We start from the raw sequence: 16,250 nt of genomic DNA, 5'->3' as shown, positions 1-16,250 counted from the left end.
CTGGCCTCCTTTCCTGCAGAAGCTGGACCCTTTCCTTGCTGACCTCCGCCAGGCCTCCTCGCTGCTAAAGGCTTCCATCAAGGAGTTTGAGAAGGGTGACCCCCCTGGAGGGGTGCAGGTGAGACAAGAGCCTTAGGTGGGGAAACCACACCACATCCCTTATTTCATGGACCAAGGGCGCAGTGAAGGGGCTTTGTTTTCATTCATTCATTCAACCGATATTTACTGGACCGTCACCATGTGTCACGGCCTGGAGACCCAGCCTGGGGCAAATCGACTTGTCCCTGCCCTCGTGGGGCTCATGGTACAGTGCGAAAGGTCATAATTTAAAAAATAAACAGAACTGGACATGTCATTACAAGTGATGCTGAATGCTGTGAAAGTAAGATTGAGAAAAATGGGGAAGGAGGGTATAGAAGTTGAGCCTTGAAGGATGGGACGGAGCCATGGGACTTGGTCTGTGCTTGGTCTGTTCAGGAAGAGCAAGGAGGCCAGTGTGGAACAGAGTGGGGGAGGGGAGGATAGAACGAGAGGATCTTCTGGATCCACGGGGCTGTATCAGGGAGGAGTTGGGTTGGGATTTGATTCTAAATGGGCAGAGAAGCCGCTGGAGAGTTCTAAGCAGCGGCACTGGGATGATCAGATTGGCACTTTGAGATCCATCCAGTTGTCATTCAGAGAACAGACTGTGGGGGGAGCCAGAGTGCCGCAGAGAGATCAGTGAAGAGGCTGGGATGGGCGTCCCAGCAAGAGATGATGGTGCTTGGACCAGTGAGGTTGCCACGGTGATGAGAGGAAGCTCGGCTTGAGGAGATGTTTTAGAGATAGAAAGGAGAGACTTTCTGTAGAACCTTGAACGCCACACTGGGGGAGTCAGGCGTGATTGGGGTGTGGGGAGCCCTGGAAGGTTATAGAAGGAAAGTGGGGATTGAGCCACAGGCTACCTCCCTACCCTGGCAGGAGGCCTCCAGGTGTCTGAGCAAGTCCAAGGAGCTGATGGAGGCTGTGCTGAGGGACCCAGGCCTGTTGGGCCTCCAGCGGGAAGGCGGAGCCACCCTGGCCAGGCTGCGACAGGAAGGCAGCAGGCTGAACTTCAACCCAGACATCAGGTACGGACACCAGGCTTTTCCTTCCCCGCCTCATCCTATTCCCCAGACTGGGACTCGGGGCTGGGGTCACTTCGCTGAGAGGACACATAGGGTGGGCTCTGAAGATGCCCAGGATGGGGTGTTTGCCGGGCCCATATCCTGGACTGAGGCCTGATCACTGGCCCCCAGCCTATACCTTGGCAAGTCCCTTCTCTGCTGCCCCTCCTCAGCCCACGCATCAGAGGACAGCACCCCCATTTCTGGTCACTGTCATGGACCAGGGATGCTCTCTGACCCAGACACTGGGCTGAGCCCCTTTAAGAGCCCACCTCTTATTCCTCAAAAGACCACGTGAGGCTCACATCCTCCTGTTTGGCTGATAAATACCTGAGGCTAAGCGAAGGGAAGTAACAGCCAGACCAGCTGAGCACTAACCCCTGCACTGCCCTACCCTTCGTGGCAGGGGCCAGGGGAACCTCGTGCTGTGCCAGGGTCACAGAACCACAGAGCAAGAAATACGCATTCCTAGAAAGCACCAATTTTCTTAAATTTAGGAGTGGGGTGGAGGAGAGGTGCAAATCAGTAATTAAATCAGCCGGTGGTTGTATATATTTTATCTCTGTTAGAATGAACACTACTACAACGTTTGCATAAGCCAAGAACATTTTATTTATTTAACCTCCTCCTCTCAATAGCGCTTAGCATGAACACAGCATTGTTCTGAGGGCTTTAAGGATATTAATGTGGTTAATTCCCACCCACGAAGGGGCTCCGAGTATTACCCTCATTTCACAGTGGAGGAGTCTGAGGTTCAGAGAGAGGTTAAGTGACTTGCCCAGGGCCACACAGCTGGGATGTGGTGGGGCTGAGACTTGAACCCAGGCAGCCTAGCCCAGAATCTTGAACACACCACCCTGACCTCTGCCCACAGAGAGATTCATGCTGATGTGAGCGCTGGGCGGCAGTGGACCCTGGTGCTCGGTGTGGAGTTGTCCTCACTGCCCCTCACACAGCCTGGTGGGCTGGCACTGCCTTTCCCAGCATGCCCCTGCCTCACTGACTGGGCCCCCAAGCCCCTTTGGTCCAACATAGGCCCCTCCAGACCATTGGCCACCAGCAGCTCCACCAGGGAGCGCTGTGGTCCCGCGTGAGCCGCTGCGTGTTTCTTAGGCAGCTCCTGCGTGCCCGCCCGTTTCTCCCTCCCTTTGCCAGACAGACTGGCATTTTCCATCCCGTTCACGCACCCTGGGTGCTCACCCCTTCCACGGAAGGGCAGTGACCTGTGGGAAGCTACAGTCAGATAAGGAGGCTTAGGGCAAGGCTCCCTCCAGGAAAACGGGCTCTCCTTCCATCTCCTCTTTTTCCTTTTCCTTCTAAAGGACCCCAAGGGCAGAGGAGGGTGGGGTGGGATTTGAGGGGTGTTGGGAAAGCCCTGAGATTCCTCCCTTCACCCAAGTTTCTCCTGAAATCCCATCTGCATCCCTTCATTTATGTCTTGCTGGCTTTGATCATTTTTTAAAATCATGTGCAAAAAAGGCCGTGGACTGAGTTCCAGTTCAGACTGCCATGCGTGTGAGTGAGAACCTCTCTCTGGGGGATCAGTTTTCCTATGTGTAAATGTTTTCCTATCTGTAAAATAGAGGCCAGAGTGGAGAGGTGTGTTACAGCCACTTGTCATCATTACAATAGAAATAACAAGTGCTTTGTAAATAAGTTCATTTGTACCATTTTTTTAGATTCCACATATAAGCAAATGAACTTATTTACAAAACAGAAATAGAGTCACAGAAGTAGAAAATAAACCTGTGGTTACCAGGAGGAAGGGGGAGGGAGGGATAAATTGGGAGATCGGGCTTGACATATACACACTATTTTATATAAAATAGATAACTAATAAGGACCTACTCTATAGCACAGGGACCTCTACTCAATACTCTGTAATGACCTATATGGGAAAAGAATCTAAAAAAGAGTGGATATACGTATATGTATAACTGATTCACTTTGCTGTTCAGCAGAAACGAATGCAACATTTTAAATCAACTATACTCCAGTAAAAATTAATTAACAAAAATAAAAGAAATAACAAGCGCTAACAGCACCGTGGGCCAGGCACTGTGTTAAGTGTTTTGAGTGCGTGAGGGCGGGTTTGCCTGAGGCGCTTCGGGAAGCGCTGAGGTCCAGGCCACTCTCTGAGCAGGACTCCGGTGGGTTGGGGAGGGGCCTGGGCATTGAGATTTTTAAAGCTCCCAGAGCAGGTTCTAATTGTGTTGCCAGGGTTGAGAGCCAAGGGGTTAGATCCTTTAAGTCTCACAACCCCCCTGTGAAATGGGTTCTGTTATCCCCATTTTTTATAGCTGAAGAAACGGAGACAGAAAGGTTGAGAAGTTTGCACAAGGTTCTGTTACTAGAAGGTAGCAGGGCTGGGATTTGAACCCAGACCTCTCCAGCTTGGTTCATACCCTCCTGGGGAAAGGCAGGGTCATTTGGTTTCTCGCTGTGTCCTCTGGTCCTCCCAGTCCCATGCAAGGCCAAGGCTGAGGCCCAGAGAGGTGTAGGGACCTGCCCAAGCTCACACAGCAAATCAGCAGCTGAAATACCCAGGCCAGGGCCACAGAGCTGGTGGGAGCTGCGGAGGCATGCCTATGCTAGGCAGGAGTGCTGGGGCTCCGGGTCAGGGGGTCAGCATCTTGGGTTTTCTCTCACACTCCTCGACCTCCCAGGAGCCATCTGGCCGAAGCTGCTGCCCTGTACAGCCTCGTGGATGAACAGCTGCATGTCCTCGTCACTGTGTCCAACCACCTCCTGAGGAGGCTGGAGCTCCGCGTCCGCCTGGGCCGCCTGGAAGCTGCCATCCACCAGGTGAGAGAGGAGGAAGCTGGCCCTGGGATGTGTCGGGGTGGTGGGCGGCTCCTGCCTCTCCAGGCCCCACCCCAGCCAGGCGCTTTGCTCTCGTAAAACGACAGCAGGCAGGCATTCTTGGAGCACATGACATGCACTCCATAGTGCTTGATAGGTGAAGACATAACTCCAGAAGCTGCATTTTTTAAACACCGACTTTGCGCCAAGCCCTGGGCCAGAGCCTTTGTGTCCGTCACCGCTTTCCAACCTCATCCCTTACCAGTGATGTGGGCAAGATGCTAGGATTCCTCCTACTCATCGATAAGGACACTGAGACTGGGAGACATTATGTCATCTGCCCGTGGCCGCACACCTAAGGGTCTGATCCTGGAGCCCACACCTGGCACCACTCTGTCCAACTGTTGATGCCTAGAACCAACGCATCCCTTCATGCTCTGGGCCGTGGAACAGAGTGTGCCTGGAACCAGACGGCCTGGTTCCAATGCTGGCTCTAGCACTTACTAGACAAGGTATTTAACTATTCAGTGCCTCGGTTTCCTCACCTGTTAAATGGGGGATAATATTAGTGCCTGCCACATGGGGCTTTGTGAGGATAAAGTGGGTGATGCTCTTTTAAGACACCCCAGAATACGAAGAAGACTTCTGCTCATGGGATCAAGAGCCATTTTGCCCGCTCTGTCCTTCCTTGAATCCTCACGTCTACCCCATTTTGCCGCTGAATAAACTGAAGCCCAGAAAGGGGAAGTGACTTGCGCAGTTCACACGGGGAGTTCATGGCAGGGCCGTGCTCCTTCCTCTGGCGCTGTTTGGATGGTGAGAACCACGCCCCACCCCCACCCCAAGCTGTCTCTTCTCCTCCCCAGAATCGGGAGGGTTTCAGTCCAGGCTGGTGGCATAGGCCCAGCCCCCAGATGACTGAGGACAAGACTTCAGCTTCCCGGGAAGGTGGCAAACTGGCCTAAGGATGTCTCCTCAGCAGCCCCTCATGTCCAAACCTCCCTCCCCTGCCCCAGGTCAGCAACTGGATGGAGCAGGAAGGAAGCCAGTGCCTGCAAGTGCTGACCCCCAAGGACGGAAGCTTGGAGACAGTGGAGAAAGCCCACGCAGAGTTTGAGGACTTCTTCCTTCAGGCTGCGGTGTGTTTCTAAAACTGAGGGGCGGGGGGAGCAGATAGAGAGGGCAGGAGATGGGGGTGGCACTGCTGGGGAAAAGTTGCGGAGGCGGGAAAGTGGAAGAAAGCTTCCCAAGACAGTGAGGAGAGCAACTTGGAACACAAAGCATTCAGCTTAGATATTGTCTCCTCCAGGAAGCCTTCCCTGACTACCAAGTACAAAGATGGCCCATCTCAGAATGCCTGGAGGGCTTCTTAAAATACACATTCCAGGGTCCTACCCTAGCCCTACTGAGTCAGCCTCAGAGCTGGGGTGGGGGGAGAGAATCTGCATCCTTGATGTGCTGGGTCCTGGGGCACAGGGTGATTCAGCCTCTGTTTCAGCCCTTGGGGAACTTCCAGGCCAGTGGAGGGCGGAGACAAGATGGGGGCCTGGGGGCAACAGGGAAATAGCCAGAAAAGGAGAACTGTGGGGACACAGGCGAGGAGCCTGTAACCCAGACTCTGGGGTTGGAGAATTTTGCCAGAAGAGGGTGACGCTAAGCAGAATCCCAGCAGGCAAAGTAAACCCTGGGTTCCCATTTTATAGATGAGGAAACTGAGGCTCAGGAAGTCTCATAACCCGGTAGTAAGGCTGGAGCTGAGTAGACACCCCTCCCCTCCCTGCTCAGGCCCAGTACCGCCGTGGCCTGGAGCTGTGCAAGCAGGCGGCCCAGCTGGGAGCTGCAGCCAGGGCCAGGGAGGCGGGAGGAACAGAGCTCCCGGAGCTGGCAGGCTTCACCTTCACCCAGCGGGCCTTCCAGGCTAAGCTGACCCACTTCTACATGGCAGCCGAGCGGCAACGCACAGACCTGGAGACGCTGCTCCACCTCCACCACTTCTGCAAGAAGGTGAGCCTGGCGGCCCACCTGCATAAACTCCCAGCTCCCCCAACACCTAGGACGTAGGGTGGGGGCAGCGAACAGCCTAGACACAGCACTAGGCTCTTTTCATTCCATAGTCCCGTGAGGGGGAAAACGCATTACCTGCATTTTCCAGAAGGGAAACAAGGTTTGCAAGGTTAAGTTACCCTCCTTAAACCAGGTCCAGCTAATCCCTGACCCCAGCTTGTCCCACTACACAGGCAGTCTCCCAGTGACCCAGATATCATCTCTCAAAGGAAATCACCTGCTTCTTAAACATTGGGATTAGGGGAAGGATCCTGGGGATTTCTGAGAATCTGATCAAAGCCGTAGACTTTCCCTCCACACATAGACCTCTGCAGGCAACTTCACAGGGTCAGAACCAGGCTCAGAACCTTGATCTCGTCCCACCCCTCTATTACAGTGTTAGGGAAACAGGATCAGAGAAGTACCATCACTTAGCCAAGGTCACACAGCAAGGCATGGCACCATTGTGCTCTTTCCCATGCCCCACCTTGCCCTGCACAGGTGGGTTGGAGGGGACAGCTGGGGAAGGAAGGAAGGAAGGGACAGTTGGCTGAGGGTGGGCCCAGAGGCTGCTCTGAGCATCCTCAGAACAGAGGCCTCAGTCCTCACCAGGAACCCAGCGTTTGGCCAGGAGGGAGGAGGAGGGGGTAGGGCTACTGGGGCAAGGGTCGGGGGCCTGGGCAGAGGTGAGTTAGGAAGCAAGAATAACTCCATTACTTTGCATCTGTCATCTCTTGGAACCCAATGTGGCAAGGTTGACCAGCTCCATTGTACAGATGAGGAAACTGAGGGCCCAGAGAGGGGCAGCACCTTGCCTAAGGCCACACAGCTAGAGAAAAGAAGAGGTGGAATTTGAACCCAGATGTGTCCATATGCTATGTTCTTCTCCAAAGGAGAGGGAAATGACAAGCAGTTCTTGTGTCCAAGCAGACGTGATGACGATGGTGATGAGGGTTAGATGACTATTATGGGGTAGCCCACATTATTGACTGTGTTCACCACGCCAGACCCTCCTAAAAGCACTTTGCATACCTAGCCCGATTTAATTCTCATCATATCTTTGTGAGGGAGGGGCACCAACATTGCTTCCATTTTACAGATGAGGAAACTAAGGTCCAAAGAGGAAAGTGGCTTTCTCAGCATCCCCTAGCCCGGTTGGTCAAGCAGGATTTGACTTCAGAGCCCCCGCCCCTCTTAAATCCATTTAGCCAAATCCCTTGTCTTTCTGATGGGGAAACTGAGGCCTAGGGGGAGCAAGGGAGCAGCCTGAGAGAGCTGTAACCCAGATGAGACAAGAACCCACACGTCTGGCCTGGGCCCAGTGCCCTCAGCTGCCCCTCGCACTGGCCACTGACGATGGAGCATGGGAAGAGCCTGACCCCAGCCTCCCAGCTGTCAGGCCAGCCCAGCACACAGGGCACCAAGAACGCAGAGGCTTCGGGGGCAGCGGGAGGGACTCGATCAACTCACACCTGGGGCACTGGGAGGACAGGCCGCTCTCTGTCTCCCTCAGGCAAGGGAGGTAGATGTGGGCAGAGGCAGCGAAGGGATCCCCCGCGCCCAGCTGTTCAGAAGTTAGAGAGCGAGACAGCAGGAGGATCTGAGACTTAGAGTCAGGGATATGCCTGCATGGGCTCTGTGACCTCAACAGTGGCCTTCACTGCTCTGGGCCTCAGCTCCTTGTCAAGAATAATGATGATAATAATAACAACCAATGCTTAGGTACGGAGTTCTTATTGTCTGCAGGCCCTGTTCTAGTCATTTCACATATGGTATTATGGTCACACCAACCCTGTGAGGCAGGAAGCCCAGAGAAATCAAGTCACTGACCCAGGGTCACACAGCTAGGAAGTGGCATAGTTGAGATTCGAACCCAGGTCATCTGGCTCTCATGCAGAGAAGTGAGAATTAAATTAAATGTAAGTAACCCCTCCCCCTGCCCCTACACCCGACTTTGCTCAAATCTGGAATTATTATTTTTAACACCGATGTTAAATTATTGTTTTTAACACCGAGGTACTGCTAATGTTGTCATTAGCAGTAGTGGTAGGAGGAGTAATGCCTCATGGATTAAGGGGTTCTGGAAGCTTCTCTCCCTTGTTTACTAATTTTAGCTGATTTCAGCCCCATCGGCCTTCCCTGGAGAAAGCAAACTGGCTCCAGCACTGAGGCCTTTGCACTGGCTGTTCCCTCAGCCTGGAAAGCCCTTCCCCTCGACAGCACCTTCTCCTCTCTGGCCCTGAATTTTAATCCGCACAGCAAGGGGTGGGGCAAGATGATTTCTGAGGTGTTCTCCACCTCTGTCCAGCTTGGCCTGGAATATCTGGTCCCAGACAGACAGACGGACAGACAGGACGGCTCAGTGCTGGGCTCAGCCCCAGGTGGAGAGCAGGCATGCGGCAGCTTTGGCACTAAATAATAATAACATGATGGTGTCGCTAACGGAGATTTATGGAGCCCTTTCCCAGCCATGAGCTCAATGTGCTTCTGCAAATATGAAGCCATTTATCTAAAGACAAGTTCCCTTAATCCGCGGAAAGATGGTTTCCTCGGAGAAAATTGTTCTCCAATCCCCACTGCCTAACAGCTTGCTGTTGGCTTCTAAATTAATGGAGAGAAAGATTATGTTTTTCACGAGCTGCTGGGAACATGTTGGCTCCTTTGCAACCTGCAGACATTTTGTGGGTGAAATGGGTACAGGCAGGATCCTAAAATGCGGCAGAGGCCCGGCCAGAGCGAGGGGGCCTCCGGGCCTGGGCTGGCTGACAGTCTCACTGTGTGACTGCAAGGGCAGGGCCCTGCCTGGGCCAGTTTCTCCTGTGCAAGGAGGTGCTTGGAAGATACCCTCTTGAGGGCTGGACAGGGCTGAGTTTGAATCCCAGCTCCTCCCTGACTTGCAGCGTGACCTGGGACAAGTGATTTCACGTGTGTGAGCCTCATTTTCCTCCTCTGTAAAATGGGCTGCTGGTTCAGTGTGATCCTACATGAGATGCACAGAGCCTGGCAAACAGTCAGTGTTCAATAAATATTAGCCAGACTCCTCCCTCAGCACCACTTATGAGGGGTTCATACAACCCGAGAATCCAAATTTCCATGATTATCTATCACGACCTCTACTTCACTGAGGGGGAAACTGAGCCCCAGAGGGGGGTGAGTCCTTGCTGGCCCCTAAGTCTGTAAGACTGTGCCTGAAGATCCCAAGGGTGCTGGGGACTGTTTCCCGGTGGGTAACGGAGGGTGGTGTTCCCTGGGGAAGAAAGGGAAATATTGTCGTCATCAGCAGTGGAGAAAATCACAGCTGTGCTAAGAGAGGCCCTAACACTGATTGGACATTTTTGTATTAATTCAGTCTAGCTGTATTCGTTCTTTAAGCCTCCTCTTGGCTCAGAGAGGCCTATCCCTGTCCTCACAGAACCCCCATCTCCCTCTCTTCTTGTCTCCCAGATGACCTGGTTCCACATGGACTGCCAGGACCTGATGGCCCAGCTCAGGCTGGGCAAGGCCCAAAGGGCCAGCCCTGGGGACCAGCGCCGCCTCCACCGCTACCTGCAGCGCCTGGCGTCCGAGTTCCCTGCCGAGAAGCTCACGGCCATGCGGCTGCAGGTGGCCTCTCTGAGCTGGGAGGGCCTGGGCCAGGACCTGTGGGAGGAGGCCCGGGAGAGGCACGAGGAGATCCAGACCCTCCTGAAGAAGGCACTGGCCCACTATCCATGCCTGGCAGGTCCCCCTTCCCACCCGGTGGGCCGGGAACTCAGAGGGGCGGCCGCCAAGGGCCAGGACCTGAATGGAGAAGTCACTTACAAGGGAAGATGGGACCTGCCCCTCCAGGACTCACTGGGTCTGGATCGTTCCCCAAAATCCTGTTGGCCTCCTTGGGCCCCCAGACATGTACAGAACAGAAGTTTCCAAGCAGCCCCTCCGCCCCAGGAAGCTGGCCAGGCCTTTGAAGCTGATGACGGCAGAAGCCCGCATGGGCCCCTGGATCCTGCCTCTGAGTGTTATCTCACCACCTTCCTCTCCTGGCAGCGGCTCCCCAGGCAGAGTCAGATCCCCCGGCCCACTGGGGGCAGCTTCTCCTCGGAGGGGACAGACTCACAGACGTCTCTGGAGGACTCACCCCACACAAGTCCCCCTGCATCCCTCTAGCTGGGAGTTCCCGTCAATCACACCAGGCTCCGGCAGGGATGGGTATGGTTCGGGTGGGGCCCAGCTAAAGACAGAGCTGGGGAGCCCTGGACCATCCGTCAGGACGTGGCTACTGAGTTTGGCCCGTGCTCGGTAGACAAGAACTCACACCTGCTCCCAGCCCCAGGAAGCTCTGGGAAGACGCGACTCTCACACATTCAGAATAGTGAGAGTGGAGGGCAGGGCAGGATGCGGAAGAGCGTGAGATTGGCTCCAAAACCCTGGAGTCTCATCGTGGAAAGAGCTGTTGGTACAGATCCTTCCAGAGATCTCCGACTTAGGCAGAACCCCACCTTACACACAGGGGTGTGTAAACTTCCCCTTGGGGCACAAGGGGCAAAGTTGCCCTCATAATAGAACCCAGGGTGGGGAGATTAGGGGAGTGGCTTCTTGTCTTAGGGTCCTACGAAGTGCGGATTTACTTGGCGGAGGAGCAGGGGAGCGAGTCTGAGAAGGGAATAAAGGGGGTGCTGTCAAGTGAATTACCACATGTAATTTATCCACTGACGCCACTGGCCTCGGGCAAAGAGAATCACCTGCTGGAGGCCAGTTAGTGCGCAAGGAAGGGGTAAGGGAGGGGGACTGTCTGCTGCACCTCTACTCTGTCACTTGGCTTCTCCAACAGACATGAGCATCAGTCTTAAGTTCAAGGAACCCCAAAGAGGACCACCTCCCTCTCCCATGATCTCTGCCTTCTTCCCCTCCCCACCACAGCTCCTCAGACCCTCCCCGAAGCCCGACCTCTCTTTAGGCACAGCCTCTGGTGCCTGGCATCATCAGATTCTGCTATGGTTGGGGCTGGAGGGTAGGGAGCTTTGTCCCCATCCAGCAGGTGGTGCGGGAGGACAGTGGGAAGAGGCTTGAGGTGCTCTGATTTCAGATAGAGCATCTAGAAGACAGCCCAGAGTGACCATGGCTAGCGCCTCCCCTGAATGTCATTATCCTGAGAATGCGCGCCCATCTCTGCCCTAGGATGCATCACCAAGATGGCCTCTGGTAGCCCAGCTCTGGAATTTTCCTGGCTCCAGGAAGAGGGTAGGGTGTACATCCTCCCACAAGATGAGGCTGTGGAAGGAGAGGGAGGCAGGACCGGAGCGGGCCTGGGAGGACAAACAGGGTTTCTCAAGGGTAATCTCGGGCTTCCCTGGTGGCGCAGTGGTTAAGCATCCGCCTGCCAGTGCAGGGGACACGGGTTCAAGCCCTGGTCCGGGAAGATCCCACATGCCGTGGAGCAACTAAGCCTGTGCACCACAACTACTGAGCCTGCGCTCTAGAGCCCGCGAGCCACAACCACTGAGCCCACGCGCCACAACTACTGAAGCCCGCGTGCCTAGAGCCCATGCTCTGCCACAAGAGAGGCCACCGCAATGAGAAGCCCGCGCACTGCAACAAAGAGTAGCAGCGCCCGTTCGCTGCAACTAGAGAAAGCCCGCGCGCAGCAACGAAGACCCAACGCAGCCAAAAATAAATAAAATAAGTAAATTTTTAAAAAATTATTAAAAAAAAAGAGTAATCTCAGCAGAGAGAGCCACACAAACCTCAATGCCCAAAATCTTCCAGGACTCAAGATTTCATCAAGAGTGGTCTGGGGCCTGTCTGCCTCAGAACCACGAGCAGAGCTGATCAAAGGCAGCGTCTTAGGGGATCTCACCCCAGATAGTTAAAACCAGACCCTTGGGGCAGTGGTGGCTGGAGTCTGCACGTGTAACCAAGTGCTCATGCAACACAGTGAGGTGGGGTGCTGTTGGGAAACCCTTGGGGCTAAGGCCTGAGCCGTCCCCAACCCCCACCCCAAGCCAGCTCTGATTCTTGCATTCCAGTCTCCTGCCTTCTGTCCAGACAGGCCTGAGGATGCAGGAGGCATTTGATCAGTCCAGCTCCATCCAGGCCTGTTGCCTCAGAGGGGGGCCGAAGGCTCTTAAAATGCTGTTGCCATAGCAACAGCATCCAGCCAGTAGGGACCACAGGCAGGGAGCCAGGGTACCCGGGGTGCAAGGATGAAAACTGACTTCTGAGAGACTACAGTTACGGCTAGTGCTCAGGGGGGCTGAGGAGGGGTATGGATAATCCAAGAATCCTTGGGAGGGAGGGGCCCCCAAAGCCATCTTGTACATCCCTCTGTCTCCAGGAAGAGCCGAAAGCCCACAATTTGTCTACTCACAGCAGCCCAAAGGGGAGAAGGGATGCAGAAATGAAATATAATAATGAATAATAATATTACTAGCCAACATTTATTCTGCATTTTCTTTGTGCCTGACTTGGTGCTAAGCCCTTTAAAAGCTTTGCAGGGCTTGTTGAAATGTTCACAACAATCCAATGAAGCCAATACTAGTTTCACCCCATTTTACTGAGGAGGAAACTGCTTTTCAAGCTCCAGGGGTTGGTGGGCAAGAGGTGATAGGAGGAGCATGGCCTGGGAGCCAGGGACCTCACCTGACACTTCTGCCCTGCTGCCAGCTGCCTGTGTGACCCTGGGCAGGTTGCTTCCCCTTTCTGGCCCTTGGTTTACCCTATCTGTACAATCAGGTCATTGAATGGATAAAGATCTTTCTTGTCTTTGTAATCAGAGAGCCCAGCCTTTGAATCCAGGCTTAATAGCCTGGTGACTCTGAGCAGATGGCCGCCTCTCAGTTTTCCCATCTGTCCAATGGGTTTTGTCAAGCCTGCTGGGCCAGGATAATAAGATCCTGGGATCTCTGAGCTCCACACCAGGCCTCTTCCTCTCCAGAGGGGTGACCATCTTGTAAAGTCTGAGAAACCCACTGGGGCAATGGTAGGACTGAACCCAAATTGTAGTTTAGGCACTTTACAGTTTGCGGTGTATTTTTTGTCATCCATTTCTTCATCCAATATTCCTTACAACCCTGAGGGCACAAAAGTTACACTGTAGGATGTCTCCATTTTACAGATGAGAAGACTGAGGAGAGGGGAGGTGACTGGCCCAAGGTCACACAGCAAGGAAAGGAAGGACTAGAGAAGGGGAAACCTCAGAACCTGAACCTAGTTCTTGTCCATGCCTAATCCAGGAGAGCAAATGTCAGCCACTCTGAGGTGAGCACCCCACAACCTCATGCCTTCAAGTTACCCACATCAGACCCTGACAGGGTAGCAGGCAGCACAGGCTGCCCTCCTGAAACAGAGATGTTCTGTTCTCTGTGAGCTGTGAACTGGCTTCCAGCCCAGGACAAACCCATCAGGCCCTAAACCCCACCCACTCCCAGCTGCAAAATAGCTGTCTGAGGCCAGAGCCAGTGGGTCTCCAGAATAAACAAGCCCTCTGGCTGGGCAGCAGGATCCTTGGATCCCATCCCCTTCAGTCTGGGGCATGACAGGGACCTGGGTAAATCACCGCACTTCCTCAGGCCTCATTTTCTCCATCTGTGAAGTGGGGGGATTGGGCAAGACCAGGGATGGCAAACAGGTGTCATCTGGCCAGTGGAACTCCTGATCTGCCCTCCGAAGCCTGCCTCCCTCTCTGTGTACTGACCATGCATCCAGGCACCCAGGCTGAAAACCTGCAAGATGTCCTTGAACTTCCCCAGAGCCCCCAGATCCACCCCCCTCATCTCTCTCTAATCTTCTTCTTCTTTCTCCCTCCACCTTCCCATCCTCATCCCAGTCTCCATCCTCTCTCCCCCTGGGCAGTTGTAACAGTATCCTCAGTGGTCCTCCTGCAGCCACTTGGGCCCTTTTATCCATCCTCCACAGAGAGGCTAGAGGGACCTTTGCAAAATGTAAAATAATGCCAGTCCCTGCTTAACAGAGCCCAGTGGCATCCCATGACTCTCCAGCTAACCCCCATCCTGCCCATCGCTGGAATCTACAAAGCTCTGTGGGGTCAGGCCTCTGCCCGCCACTCTAGCCTCACCTTACTCCCCAGTCTCCATGTTCTCTGAGTTCCAACAACACTGACTTCCTTTTAGTTCCTCAGCCATTCCAAGCACTTTCAAGTTCCCCTAGAAGCACGCCTGGCCACAAGGATTCAGGTACAGGTGATTTGCTGAAGAAGAGATCATGAGAGAAACCACAGGAAGGGGAAACAGGACAGAGAAGGGAAGGAAACCGATGTACAATTTCAGATCAAGGCTCAGCCTCTGCTTGATCACATGGGGAATGCTGGAGGGTATTTTTACACTTCCTGAGGCACTGCAGGCCTCTGCAAAAGCCTGCCACAAAAAGCAGGGTCCAGGAACCCTAGGGCAGTGCTTGCTTGGAGGAGGGTTGCTGGTGTGGGCCCATAGAAGATAATATTCTATATTACAAATATATAGAATGCTCTCACCACTAAATTATAAATTTTTAAAACTCCAACTTAGAAATAGGTAAAGGATCTGAATGAGCATTTCTCCAAATAAGATGCACAAAATTCTAATAAGGACATGAAAAAATGCTCAACCTCATTAGCCATCAAGGAAATACGAATCAAAACCACAATGAGATATCACTACACATTTACTAGGATGGCTAAAATTTGAAAGTCCAATAATAAACGTTGGCAGGATGTGGAGAAATTGGAACCCTCATACATTGCTGGGGGAATGTAAAATAAGGCAGCTGCTTTGGGGAACAGTTGGGCAGGCCTTCAAATGGTTAAACATCCAGTTACGATATGACCCAGCAATTCCACTCCTAGATATACACCCCAAAGAAACAAAACCATATGTCCACACAAGAATTTCTACATAAATGTTTATAGCAGAATTATTCATCATAGTTAAAAGAAAGAAGCAACCCAAATATTGGTCAACCAATGAATGGAATAAACAAAATGTAGTATATCCATACAAAAGGATGTGCTTCAGCCATAAAAAGGAATGAAGTCACTTCCTAACTTATTCTCTGAAGCAAGCATTATCTTGATACCAAAGCCAGATAAATATATCACAAGAAAAGAAAACTACAGGACAATATACCTTGTGAGTATAGATGTAAAAATCCTCAACAAGATACTAGCAAACCAAAGACAATAGCACATTAAAAGAATTATGCAGTGTGACCAAGTGGGATTTATCCCAGGTATGCAAGGGTAAAGATAAGAAAATCAGTCAATGTAATATACCACATTAATAGCATGAAGGGAGAAAAACACGATCATCTCAGTTGTCTCAGAAAAGACATTTGACAAAATCCAACAGCTTTCATGATTAAAAACCAACCAACCAAACAAACAAAAAAAACCAAGAACAACAAGATAAAATACTACTCTGAAAACAAGGAATAAAAGGGAACTTATTCAACATGATAAATGGCATTCATGAAAAACCCACAACTAAGATCAAACTCAATGGTGAAATACTGAAAGCTTTCTCCCTAAGGTCAGGAGCAAAACAGGATGACTATTTTCACCACTGCTATTCAGCATTGTACTGGAAGTTCTAGACAAGAAAATTAGATAAGAAAAACAAATAAAAGGAATCCAATTAGACAAGAAAAAGAGCAGTTACCCTGCAAAAGAAAGAAAAGGCATCCAAACTGGAAAGGAAGGAATAAAGTTGTTTCTATTCACAGATGGCACCGATTCTGTGTATAGAAAATAAGAAATAATCCCCAAGAAAGATACTAGAGCTAATAAACAAATTCAGCCAAGTTGTGGGTTACAAGATCAACACACAAAAATCTGTGTTTTTACACACCAGCAATGAACAATCTGAAAAGGAAATTAAGAAAGCAATTTCATTTCCAAAAGCATCTGAAAGAATAAAATACTGAGTAATAAATTTAACCAAGGAGGTGAAAGACATTGTATTCATAGGTAGGAAGACTTAACATTGTTAAAATGTCAATACTATCCAAAGGGATCCTCAGATTCAACATAATCCCTATCAAAATTCCAACAGCCTTTTCTTGGGGCAGAAATAGAAAAGCCGATCCTCAAATTCTTACAGAATTTCAAGAGGCCCCCCAAGTAGCCAAAACAACTTGAGAAAGAAAAACAAACTTGGAGGACTCTCAGTTTCCAATTTCAAAACTTACTACAAACCTACAGTAATCAAAAGAGTGTGGTACTGCCATGAGAATGGACATCTAGACACATGGAATCAAAATAAACCCATAGGTCTACAGTCAATTGATTTT

At 51.8% G+C, this 16,250-nt stretch overlaps 1 protein-coding gene across 1 annotated transcript in view; it reads left to right on the top strand.

Moving 5' to 3' along the window:
- The window catches only part of KIAA1755, a gene marked incomplete at both ends in the record, with an annotated part of 30,976 nt that extends 20,840 nt beyond the window's left edge, over positions 1-10,136 (top strand). The window contains 6 exons of the mRNA XM_082857826.1: positions 20-118; positions 961-1,109; positions 3,812-3,950; positions 4,964-5,086; positions 5,733-5,951; positions 9,435-10,136. Coding sequence (XP_082713952.1) covers positions 20-118; positions 961-1,109; positions 3,812-3,950; positions 4,964-5,086; positions 5,733-5,951; positions 9,435-10,136 — 1,431 coding nt within the window. The remainder of the gene's footprint in view (positions 1-19; positions 119-960; positions 1,110-3,811; positions 3,951-4,963; positions 5,087-5,732; positions 5,952-9,434) is intronic.
- Between the last annotated feature and the right edge of the window lie 6,114 nt (positions 10,137-16,250).

This window comes from Leucopleurus acutus (assembly GCF_964270905.1).
Source record: "Leucopleurus acutus genome assembly, chromosome: 16".
Classification (NCBI taxonomy): Eukaryota; Metazoa; Chordata; class Mammalia; order Artiodactyla; family Delphinidae; genus Leucopleurus; species Leucopleurus acutus.
The sequence above is the reverse complement of the archived record's forward strand: the minus strand, read 5'-3'. Positions and strand labels throughout refer to the sequence as shown.